This window comes from Scheffersomyces coipomensis, assembly GCF_036884675.1.
Source record: "Scheffersomyces coipomensis strain NRRL Y-17651 chromosome Unknown DFJ63scaffold_7, whole genome shotgun sequence".
Lineage (NCBI taxonomy): Eukaryota > Fungi > Ascomycota > Pichiomycetes > Serinales > Debaryomycetaceae > Scheffersomyces > Scheffersomyces coipomensis.
In genome coordinates this window covers 339,068-351,257 of record NW_027042898.1, presented here as the reverse complement: position 1 = coordinate 351,257, position 12,190 = coordinate 339,068, and the positions used below count along the sequence as shown (strand labels likewise).

General features: G+C 30.2%; 5 protein-coding genes across 5 annotated transcripts; 1 reads left to right on the top strand and 4 right to left on the bottom strand. All coding sequences in view use genetic code 12, as the record gives it.

Annotated features, from left to right (window-relative positions):
• Positions 1–22: 22 nt before the first annotated feature.
• Positions 23–1,432, bottom strand: ERD1 (Erd1p; the record flags this gene model as incomplete). Its single annotated transcript, XM_064908544.1, has 1 exon — positions 23–1,432. One exon carries the CDS (start codon positions 1,430–1,432, stop codon positions 23–25), a length of 1,410 nt encoding a protein of 469 aa, XP_064760006.1.
• Positions 1,433–2,859: 1,427 nt separating this feature from the next.
• DFJ63DRAFT_315295 (uncharacterized protein) lies at positions 2,860–3,741 on the bottom strand (the record flags this gene model as incomplete). The annotated part of the gene is made up of 1 exon (XM_064906522.1): positions 2,860–3,741. One exon carries the CDS (start codon positions 3,739–3,741, stop codon positions 2,860–2,862), a length of 882 nt encoding a protein of 293 aa, XP_064760005.1.
• A 99-nt stretch (positions 3,742–3,840) lies between these two features.
• DFJ63DRAFT_236437 (uncharacterized protein) lies at positions 3,841–4,721 on the top strand. The gene has a single exon (XM_064904274.1). The coding sequence runs from the start codon at positions 3,941–3,943 to the stop codon at positions 4,553–4,555; it is 615 nt and encodes a 204-aa protein (XP_064760004.1). The 5' UTR covers positions 3,841–3,940; the 3' UTR covers positions 4,556–4,721.
• On the bottom strand, positions 4,575–8,877 carry IRE1 (bifunctional endoribonuclease/protein kinase). The gene has a single exon (XM_064907248.1). The coding sequence runs from the start codon at positions 8,530–8,532 to the stop codon at positions 4,888–4,890; it is 3,645 nt and encodes a 1,214-aa protein (XP_064760003.1). The 5' UTR covers positions 8,533–8,877; the 3' UTR covers positions 4,575–4,887.
• A 1,112-nt stretch (positions 8,878–9,989) lies between these two features.
• Positions 9,990–10,658, bottom strand: DFJ63DRAFT_315292 (uncharacterized protein; the record flags this gene model as incomplete). Its single annotated transcript, XM_064906521.1, has 1 exon — positions 9,990–10,658. The coding sequence occupies one exon, from the start codon at positions 10,656–10,658 to the stop codon at positions 9,990–9,992; it is 669 nt and encodes a 222-aa protein (XP_064760002.1).
• Between the last annotated feature and the right edge of the window lie 1,532 nt (positions 10,659–12,190).

Here is a 12,190-nt window from a genome sequence, read left to right as displayed (position 1 = left end):
TTGATCATTTGTAGAAGACCTGTTATATATCTCTCTTATTCGAGGAAGATGCTAATTCAATATCTATATAATTCACAGCATCTAATTTAACCCAATCTGATTCTAATTTTAAAAAACACCATAACCATCTTCTGATGATTTCAATCGTTTCTAAAACAGTATAACCAAACGAAAATACATCATATCCAAATAAAAATGTGGAGAAAACATGTAAATTAGTTTGACTTTCATGTTTATCAGTTATAATAAATAATTTCAAAACCCAAACGAATCGAAACAAGAAATCAAATATAATAATGAAGATATAAATACCAGTGAATTTAAATGCCAATGAATCTCTAAGCATATGAAAAGGCTTACGAGGATTAATAATTGAATCAAATAATTCTAAATTCCAATCCATCTTCACATCCCATATGAATGAATAAGCTGAATTTATAAATGAAAAGAAATACCACCATGTATTTAATGATTCAACTCTTTTTAATAAGGCTTGTTGGATTAAATCATCATCATCGACATTCTTAGCTGAAGTAAGATGATATTTAATAAGGAGATTGATAAGTAATGGACCTAATGCAGTAGTATATTTTAATAAATTTAATAAATGTTGAGATTTTCTTGAGATTTTAAATTCACACCAACATTGTTTGATTCTAATGAAAGTTGGAATACATAATATAACAAATTCTAATTGAATATTATAACTTACTTCATCTGAATAATAATAATTCCAAAAGAAAAGTCCAAAATCATTTCCAACTTTAGCATAAGATGTTAAAGAATCTGAAATCAAAATATCATTTGTTCTCATAGAAACTGAGTTGATTCCACCCACTAAAATTCTGGTCATAGTAGTATAAATTCTAATTTGGCCTTTATGATTTAATGCTGAAACTCTGGATTTATAAAATAATCTATAAAATAAATATGAAAATGCTGAAATTGGTAAAATATAATATAATGGTGTTAACATTTCCGTTAAAATAGTCTTTTTCCTATCATGTTCAATAGGTTGTTCATAAAAGTATTGAACAAATTTAAATAATGACCAAGTTAAGAAATTTATTAAAGTAATGGCTTTTAAATTATTCCAAATACCATTTAATAATAAATGATTCTCTTTAAAATCAGGTGGTAAATTAGTCTTGAATTCTCCTGATGATGCATCAAGATTATGATTGGCATTCACAGGTTTACCATTATTATTAATAGTGGTTTCACCATCTAGTTGGGAATAATTATGACTATTATAGGATAAATCCAATAATCTTAATACATTAATGTTGGTGAAATTGTATAATAAGTAAACCAATAAGAACCATAAAAAGGTACCAAATTGTATTATGAATAAGATTTTGAATGGTAACGGTATCAAATCATCGAATAAAAGCTCATGGGTAGGAGTTTCAAAATCAATTTCCTGTTCCATAGTATGATGATGATGTTGCTGATATGATGATGGTGACAAGTTGTCTTCTATAAATGAATGATGTTGATGATTATGTTGCTAAGATGAGATCTTATAACTGAAAGATCACAAACGAATGAATATCACGTCTTTTCTGGGGTTTGGAAGACGGTATAATATAATACTCTGTATTCTCTAGTCAATCGAGGTATGAATTAGGAGTAACTCCTCTTATTCGATAGGGCGTATCTAGTTCAAACTATCTATTGTTGTAACTGTGTTCAAATAAATTTCATTGACATCGATTGTTTACGTACACGCAGCCAAAATTTATTTTTGCGTGTCATTTTTACAGCACAAATTTTTGAATTTACAGCCAAATTGAATCAACTTGATTTGAATCAATCAGTGGGATGAATATCTAAAGCAGGGACGTAGAATCGAATAAATAATAGTTCACATTGATGACTACTATGAGGAATAAAGAGAATTTAAATTTGTAAGTGGGTTCCAAAAAGATGATATCAAGTAAAATTAAGGCTTCAGACGTGTCTTTCCTCTTTGGAAAAGAGCACGATTTAAGTATGTTTTAATCAGAAGTATTCATGATTAGCATGGAAACATCATTAGCCATTAACTATCCTTTCAAATCATCCTTTTGGACCGCTAGGTTTAAATTGGTAATATTGAAATAAGAACAATCAATATATTAAAAGGTACGTATACATAGAGAACAATAGAAAACCATTGATGAATATATACACAATATAATGGGAAGAAATAAACCACAACACTCTGGAAAGTTAATCAACTAAAGTCCTCTCTAGAATGATTCACTTTACAGTAAGTGGATAGTACAAAAATTTTGCATATCAAAACAATTCAGTCATTCCTAATTTCATAAAATGTTAGTTAAACAAGGTCTAAAATGATTTCAAAGTTGAATACTTTCAATTAATGAACTTCTTTATATTATACATCAGAATTTTCAGTGTGTTTGGCATTGAATCGAATCGGTCATAGTCCTGAATAGGAGCCTCCGTTTGGGGCGACAGCTTGTCATCATAATAATATAAAGATTCCATTAATTCATGCATTCATATAGATTGGTTGGATTAACATACTCATTATACGTATATATATCAATGATATATCGTACACAACTCTTTAATAGTTGTTGTTGATGAAGAAAGGAAGGAAGAAGAAGAAGTAAATCCAATTTATATTATGGAAAAAAATTTATAGTGGTAATGAGATGAAAAAAAAATTTCAAAATCCTCACAATTTATGAGAATTTACCCGGATTTGATGTTTGCAATATAACCAATAGGTATTATATCAAGGTATGGCTCTACATCAGTTATTCTAATGATAATAAATATATTAGTGGTTTAATACATACTTCACAATGCTATGATTACTTGAGAAAAATGAATTCTATAGTTACATCACTTTTTACCCTTTCTATCTTTACTTCCTTTATCCTTAGCTTTATCTTTGGATCTTTCTTTCTTTGAGTTACCTTTATATCTTTCCTTTCTGGTATTTTCTCTTCTTTCACCTTTGGTAAGATATCTGAACTTCTTCTTCTTTTGTGGATGTTGTTTCTTTTCATAATTCTGTACCACTTTAGCATAATTTTGAGCTTTATGGATGGTCTTTTCTAATATCTCTTCTGATTTTTCAAGATTAACATTATTTAATTTGGCAATGGCAGCTAAACTAGCTTCTTGGGCACTCACTATAGCTGGATTATCCAATGATTCAACCACAACTTCAGTCTCGTCATCTATTATGGCATTACCATTATTAGGATTGTATGCGTAAACGGGTTCATCTTTGTCAATAGTGTATATTTCTGTATGATGTAATATTCCCTTGAGTGGTTTGGCTGCAGAACCTTTAGAAACTGGTTTCTCTTCTTCTTCATCATCGTCGTCATCGTTATCATCAGCACTTTCTTCTGCTTGTTCTCCTTTAAATCCTTTCCATTCTTCTTTTTCAACCTTCTCTTCCTCATCATCAGAATCATCCAATGTCGATATCTTCTTAACAGTTTCTTGAAATTGCTTTAATTGATTTTCCAAATCCTTCTTTCTCTCATCTCTCATCTTCTTTCTTTCATCAACTCTAGCTATCCTTTCTTGTTCTTTTATATATTCTTGAGCTTTCTTTTGTCTTTGTAATTTTCTTTTATGAAACCCAGTTAAATACTCTTCTCTTGAATCTTTATCAAACACGACTTCATCAACAGCATGTTTCTTGGCAGCTTTCTCAGCATACCTTTTACCACCGGTTAATATATCTCTATTCTTTCTAGGGCCTGCCATCTTGCTCTGGTTCTATATCAAATTTGATGTCTTAAGTATATGATTTTGCAGATATCATAAAAAGTTACCAGAAAAAAAAATTAAATGAGCATCTCAAAAATCTGACCTAAAAATATCAAGCGTAAACGCTAAAACATATCTTCATCCACTAGTCTAATAGCATCCCACGACAAGATCATAAGAGGTATAATACGTCATCATGGAAAATATAGAGAATATTAAACTTTTCATAAAGTCGTTAGACTCAAGTACAGCACAACTAGAATCTTCCTTAGAACCAATACTAAAACAATCATTACATGAACTAGTAGCTCGAAATGTTAGTAACAATGATCCAATAGAAAAGATAAAGCTTTATAATGATTTCACATATACTGTGATATCGGTATTGTTTGCCTATATCAAGTCCCTTGGGGTTAAGACCGATTCACATCCTATTATGAAGGAATTGGGAAGAATAAAACAATTCATGAAACGATTTAAAGATTTACAAGATAATGTTGAAACCAGTGATACTCAACAAAAGGAAGAAAATGAAAAGGCTAAACAGTTCTTACAGAATACGTTAGGGTTTAAGAATAGTGGTGGTCAAGCCGTGCCTAACAGTTTATCTTCTCCTGCTATCAGTGCATCAAATTTTAAGGGTACACATACCAAGTTTAATAGTCAAAGTGACGATGATGATGATGATGTGAAAGAAGAAGACTCCAAGATTGAGGCTAAATCATCAGCCCCAATGAAAAAGACTAAATCAAAGACAAACAATAAAGTCACTAAACCAAAGCTTTCCAAAAAGAAAAACTCTACAAAATAAGAATTTAAATTTATAAGGATATATATTTGTAAATAAAACTAATGTATGACATTAGACATAATAGTATTTATATGATAATAATAGAACTGAAGCAATGTAAGATTAAAAAAAAAAAAATGCGTTTCAAAATTGAATAAGTTGTAGTAAAAAGTTAAAGAATCCCATTCGCCGACTATTGTTTTTGTTAGTTTATGATGGTTTTATCGGGATTCTAAAAGAAGGAAGAATTGTAATTAAATTATTTCATATGCATCATCATAACAAGTAAATGTTTTGTAGTTTTTTTGTAAGTTTGTTTGTTTTTTATAATTTCGTCATACTATGATATTGTTTCAATAAAAATCTTTGAAAAGGTGTTCTTCAGATAAGTTTTCTTCAATTAAGAAATATACCTCCATTAACAAGTTAGGGAACTTTTCATTAAAGTATTGATAGAATCCATCTGGTAAAGGACTCATTTGTTTTTGTAAATTTTCTGGGATTTCATTATAATGATGGTATTTATTTCTAAATGCTCTCAATAAATCCATTAATTTTTCAGTATGATATTTTCTATATTTTCCAAGATTATCTAAGAATTCAGCGTCAAATTTCAGATGCCAATCACCTCCATGTATAGTAATGGCCCTCTCTTCTAGTTTTTGTAATAAAGGACTTGGAGGATCACGTATTTCAATCTCAAATCTATCACTGACTTTCAATAAAAATTCCAATTTCTTATTTGTAGACCAAAATAATGGATGTCTCAATATCTTGGAAGTGTTAGGTCTCTTATTTGGATTAGCCGTTATCATCAGAGAAACAAGATCTTCAGCTTCATGACTATCTTTAGGACATTTGGTAGCCAACAATGATAAATCATATTCTCCTTTAATGATATTACCTTCACGTAAATATCTATCTCCAAATGGATGACTTCCTCCTGATAATATATAGAAGAATACACATCCCAAAGAGAAAATATCAATAGCTTTGGTTAACCTCTTACCCCCAGTAAGTGTTGAAGATGTAGAAGCAGCAGTACCACTATTAACGGTATTTGATCCAATTGATGAAATTGTATCCGGTGATATTTCTGATAAATCATGATTTAATAATAATTCTGGAGCTCTCCATCCAGAAGTTCCCAGGGCGGCATGTTGAGTGGTTGCTCTAAATGAAGATTGATCATTATCTAATTTCTTACATAATCCAAAATCAGATATTAATAACCTAACATTATTCTCTTCTTCTTGTTGACTAAGTTTAACAGTTGACGACGATTTAGTTGAACGATTATTGGTTTTCTTGGCATCAGCTACCAAAATATTTTGAGGTTTCAAGTCTCTATGTACAATCTTTAAGGAGTGTAAGTAATGTAATCCACTGGCTAATTGATGTAAAACATCATTAACATTGACGATACTTAAATGTTGTTGGACTAATGACTTTTTAGGTTTTTCAATAATATCTTCCAAAGAGCATAGACATAACTCCAAGGCGATATATAAGAATTTTTCAGTTTGACTAGATTGGGAGCAGAAATATCTTATTACATTTGGATGATCGTCACTTTCTTGTAATAATCTAACTTCGTGGTTTGCAACATCATAAAAGTCTAATAACATTCTTTTAACTGCCACCGGTCTATTTTCAAATGTACCTTTATAAACTATAGTACCATGAGAACCATAACCTAAAATTTTATCAGAAATGATTAAGTTATTTTCAATTTGTAATTTCTTAATAGGAATCTTAATAGGAGCACTTGAACTTTTAACTAAACTTTGAGTGGTTATAATTTCTTCTTCTGCAGCATTAGTATCATCATCATCATTTTCAGTATTTGCAGTTTCATTTGAGTCATTGTTTTCATTATTCGAATTATTCTTATTGATATGTCTTCCACCCCTTTTACCACCTCTACTACCTCTCTTTCTTTTCTTCTTTGTGGCGACTTCTTCTTCTTCTTCACCTTCGATTTTATCTACCAATTCAAAATCTTCTGTTAAAACTTCAACTTTGGCTATATCATGTCCTGGTTCAGCTTCTTCTTTCTCTAAAGATTCATTCGGTTCTACTATAGTTACCTTTTTGATAGATCTACTGGTGGAAAGCTTCGTAACGTCATTCATGAATTTATCATTTGAAGAATCTGAACTGGAAACTTCGTAGGATTTAACAGTACTTGTATTGTCTTTTTTCATTTCATCATTATGTAATTCCTCTTCTTCAATTTCCTCTTCTTCATCATCGACTTCAATTCCTCTCTCAAACAATAACTTTTGAATGGCGATGACATATTTAGAAGATTTACCAAATGTCATTAAGAGGACAAAAAGTACGGACAACACGACCAAATCTTCAAAAATTCTTCGTATAATACCACCAGCAAATAGACTATTTGAGGAATGTGCACTGGCCATTAATTCATCGTACTGGTATGTAGGCTCAAGTAATTCACGAGATTGATCCACAACCATTAAATCATAACCTGGAGTTGGAGTTCCATCTGGGAATTTTATACCATCAATAAGTTTATTTGGATTATCCAAGATTTGTTGACTTTTACCTGTACTATGGTGATTACTGTCATGATAATCAATGTCAAAATCTGACCCATCACCAATTTGTTTAATAGAATGATCTTCGATATCGAATCTTGAACTTGGTTGATAAGATGTATGACTTGACAAGGGGAAACATTTATGAATGCCATTAATTAATGATTCAACTTCATTTTTTGGACTAGTCAATAATTGAAAGTTCTTTAAATAATCAATAGTTTCAATGTCAACGAGATTGTTATAGAGTTTATAAAGTGAAAGTTGATATTTTGAAACAGGAGCACTCTTAATCAAAGTTGGATAGTTATTAAAACTCATGGCAAACCATTCATCACTATTAGCAGTTTTATTGATAAATACCAAATCATTATTATTCGAAAATGATTCATCATCTATTTGAATTTGTAAATCATTTAAAACCTTTAATGGATGTGGTAGTATAACATATTCTGAAGTCTTTAAATTATTAAATACATCAAATACACTTACAGCTAATGATGGTAATTTACTAATCCAAACTGGAGTGCCCAAGTTTTTATTAATAGCTAATAATGATTTATCATGGAATGGAGTGAAATATAATTCATCCAAACTTTGTTGATTTTGCATGATTAAATCATTATCAATATTATTTGGTCCCCATTGGGAATATGTAACATTCCAAACAATATTAGTATTTAATTTGGAATAGATTGATAATTCATAAGTTGTTTTACCAATCATGATGGTATCATCGATATTACTATTCATAGTTCTTGCATTTTGATAATGACTATTTGGAACTGGACAATGTTCAGGAATATTATTACCAAATGAACTTACAATCTCACCTGTAAAGATATTAATGGTATATAATGAAGTTTTTCTTGTACCTGTGTATATTTTATCATCACCACTTAATGAAAAAGGAGATTCAAGTACTAAATCTTTGATACTGGTTGGTAATTTATTCAAACCAAATTTAGGAGTGAAATAATATAACGAACCATCTTGATAAGGTTCTACAAACCAAAGGATATTGGATTGACTGCTTGAGCTATCGAATGTATTATTGGTTTGAATCTTGACTAATGGATCTTCAATGGGTAAAGTCCATAATAAAGCACCACTATTTCTTTCTACTCCATGTAAATTCCCATCAATATCACTGATTAGTAATTGATCGGTAAGTTTACAATCTTCAATCGATCTTAAATCCAATGGCACTAATGAATCTTTCCTTGTAGTAGTTTGATGTTGTTGTGTAGTTTCTTGATTTGGATTCCTTACTGTTGGAGGCTGTGTATGATATTGATATGCATTCTGTTGATGATTTATTCGATTATTGGTATTTGGTAAGTATTGAGTGGTGATCTTCTCTAGTCGGGGTGACCCATATATCAACGATATGAATATAGATATTACACCTATTAGGAAATAGATCGGACGCATGTTATTGGATTCACTCTAATCACTATTCAATCACTAATCATATAATGCTTTGGTTATGGTAGTCTGAGTATAAATCGATACGGGACAAAAAAAAAAAGGTAGACCAAAATTGTACACGCAATTCAAATCAATGGAGTCTGGGGAGGCTGTGATAGTTGATTACTTCAGCTGTTACTTCAGGTTCGGATGTATAGATATGACTAGAGGGTGGGGGAGAATAGCAAATAGGTCTGATAGATGGATTAGACGATGATGGTTTAGTATATGGTTGATGAAAATGATGGATGAAGATCTCTATCCCTAAATAGAGTAAAAATTTTAACCTTTTCTTTTTTTTTTTTGTCTTTCTATTCTATTCTTTTTTTCTATGCTTGTTCTTTTTTTCTTTGGTTTCATTTTCAGATTGCATGGACGAGACATTGTCGTGCGGGTTAATCTGACGACATTATCAATTTTGATTTGCAACAGCTGAGCCCATCATCATTGATAAAACAATAAGAAGATTATTAATTATGAGGTATTATTTTTTTAATGAAAAGTGTGTGATGGATGGATGATGTAGATGTGGAAAAGTATAGTTCGATGTTTTCTGTATATGTCTTATATAGATTATACGGAGTATATTATTTTATTCCCTTTAAAATGACAGTGTTTATAATGTGGGGTTAAATTATTTAGTACGACTATAAAATAGCTATCTACAATCATAACTTTGATATGACTTTAGGTGATTATTAACGTGTGCAGTATTATAAACAGTATATATAACGTAGCAAGTGAGATATTAAGGATGCGTAACTAAATATCAGTAATATTAAGAGAAAAAGATTAATAAAGAAGCAACTTAAATTGAATACAACATAACCCTATTGCACAAACCAAGCGATACTAAATTGTAACCAAACAAAACTATAAAAGATAACAATTGATTAAAACAACAATGGAGCATTAAAAAAAAAGGAAAAAATAAACATCAAAATAAAGAAACAACTCAAAAAAATGAATTAATATAAAACCATATATTTCAAATTCAAAAGTAAGTTAATTGAGGAACGGAAGTGAATGGAGGATAATTAAGTACAGGTAAAATCTGGAATGGGTCTAGCCAACTCTCTATGGGGACGAGCTATGTATATACATGTTTATCATGAACTGTAAATTTAGACGTAAAGCATAAAAAGATTGTATGAAATAATGAAGTGAATGAGTGTTATTGTTGTAAACTTTGTAATTGTGTAAGGTTGAACTTGTCTTTCAGGATTTTGCCAGATTAATGTGATTATTTTTAAGCTTTAAAAAAATAAAAACCTAGTGAAATATTAAGCTGTTTTAGATATTTACATAGACAGTTGATCGTAACCGCGTCTATCCAGTAAAAACGGTAGCTAATGTTCCCACTATATTTACAGGTGAGTCGAATGATCTAATTATAAGACAATTGATTTCAAAATAGATTATCAATCATCTTTAACATCGACTTCCATTTCATTAAAAATATCACTAGTCTTTACATGTCGTTGCTCGGCAATTAATCTAACCAAATCAAGAGCAATATCTTTTAATTCATTATATTTCTTTAATTGGGAGATATGTTTCTTAACAATGGCTACTGGATCTTGATTTGAATCCAATTCACTTATTAATAATGAACATTGATTTTTAATTTCATTCAATTTTTCTTCTTTTAATCTTAGCCTTTGTTGCAAAACTTCTGCTGCACTAGGTTTGACTACTGGTAATGGAGCAACTACTTCAATATTTGAATCGTCAGCATTAGTACTATGAGTTCGTGGAGTATTATTAATAGTAGGGTTATTGAAACGATCACTTGTAGATTGTGTGGAAGGTAAAGCTTGTATGTTATTTGAATTACAATTTGTGTCACCAGATGAGAAGGCAGTGTAATGTTGATTATTTGACCCTGGGGTATTATTTATGGGAATGGCTGCTGTAGCCATGGTATTAGTATTGTTACAGCTTATTGATGCCGTTGATGATGATGATGCTGTAGGAGTAGCCGGAGTAGGTGGAATAGGAGAAGATTGAGGCTGTACAAAAGTTGTAGTAGTAGTTAATTGAATTGATTCTGGTAACGATGATACTGGGATATCAATGACTGGGTTCATTATCTTAAATGAGACCCCTTTTCCCTTTAGAATTACTTAATCAATGGATTGGTTGATAGGTCTAATAACAAATTGAAATTGGAATTGGAATTGGAAATTTATCAATCTATACCTGTTTTTGAATTATAATAATTAGAAATGAAAACAACCCAAAAAATTGACAGTTTTTAAACCTAATATAAAAATAAAAAATAAAATTACCAAAAATAAATATTGTTTAGACGAAAATAAAAATATAAAAAAAAACTTGTAATTTAATTTCCTACCACCACCCCAAATTAATTTTAAGTTAAAATTATAGTATGCTATTGTAAATATTTAAACTGATGTTAATGATGATATCAAGTTGCGTTACCTTTAATTGTATATTTCTCGTTCCTTTTTGTTAATACAATAAGAGCTAGACAATGTGTAGTGCCTCCCTAGCAAAATAATATATATAAAAGATTGCTAATTTTTTTTTGAATTCTCCTTGTGTTCGTAGATTCAGCCGTGATTATGCCGTTGCGGTAGTTACGTTATAAAATTATTTATAACTCCTTTACCTACAATGAACAAAGAGTAATAATTTGATTTTTGATTTTATATCTTCATGGGAAATATTTTCAAATATATATTAAACAAAGACTAACTAAAGGTAATGATGATATGCGTCTTTAATTCTGATTAAAGGTTAAATATTTGCTCTTCATTAATCCCTCGAATTTCAAATTATGTGACTCTGACATCGTTATCACGTCAGAATTATTGAAAAAGTCAGAATTAAAATTTTCATAGTTTTGTATCGGTGTCTGTCTATGGCGAACGGCACGACAGAAGAACCAACAGCAGCAGCAGCAGCAGCAGCAGCAGTCAAAAACTAAAAAAAAAAAAGAATTAAAACCTTAAAAGTGAAAATGAAATGTACAGATTAAAAGCAAACCTAACGGAAAACTGTCATGTCAAAGGCGGAATATTGAATTGCTTATAAGGTTAGCTGATCAAATTCATCTATGTTATTTTTCCACAAAGATTTCAAACCATATATCCATCGTGGGTTTTATGAATAGATATATATCGCTCTGTTACAACTAAAGTTACAGAATGCACTAAAGTGCGATTTAGACTCCCTTCCCTGGCTAGACCCCCCACTAATCACTAAAATAAAAAACCATGCGCACAATTAGAAAAATTTACTGTTATGATGTAATTTTACATTATCCCTTGGTCTGCATATAAACTGGGTCAAATTCAATAAGATGGTCTGCTGAAACTGATATATCAACTGACAGAGTGAAAAGATGTAATATCAATGAAGTGTATGTCTAAACATGTCAACTTCATGATGAGTTGATAAATCAGAGATAGTTGAAATGAAAAATTAAAATGAATTTCAGGAACTGTTTCTACCCCATGTACGAATATGTATGTTTATATTCTAAAACTTAATCTATAAAAAGGGATCATATCTCATTACGAGCTCATATATATATATATATAGAAAGGAAAAATAAATAATAATATGAAATACGCCAAGATTGAATAAATGGCAT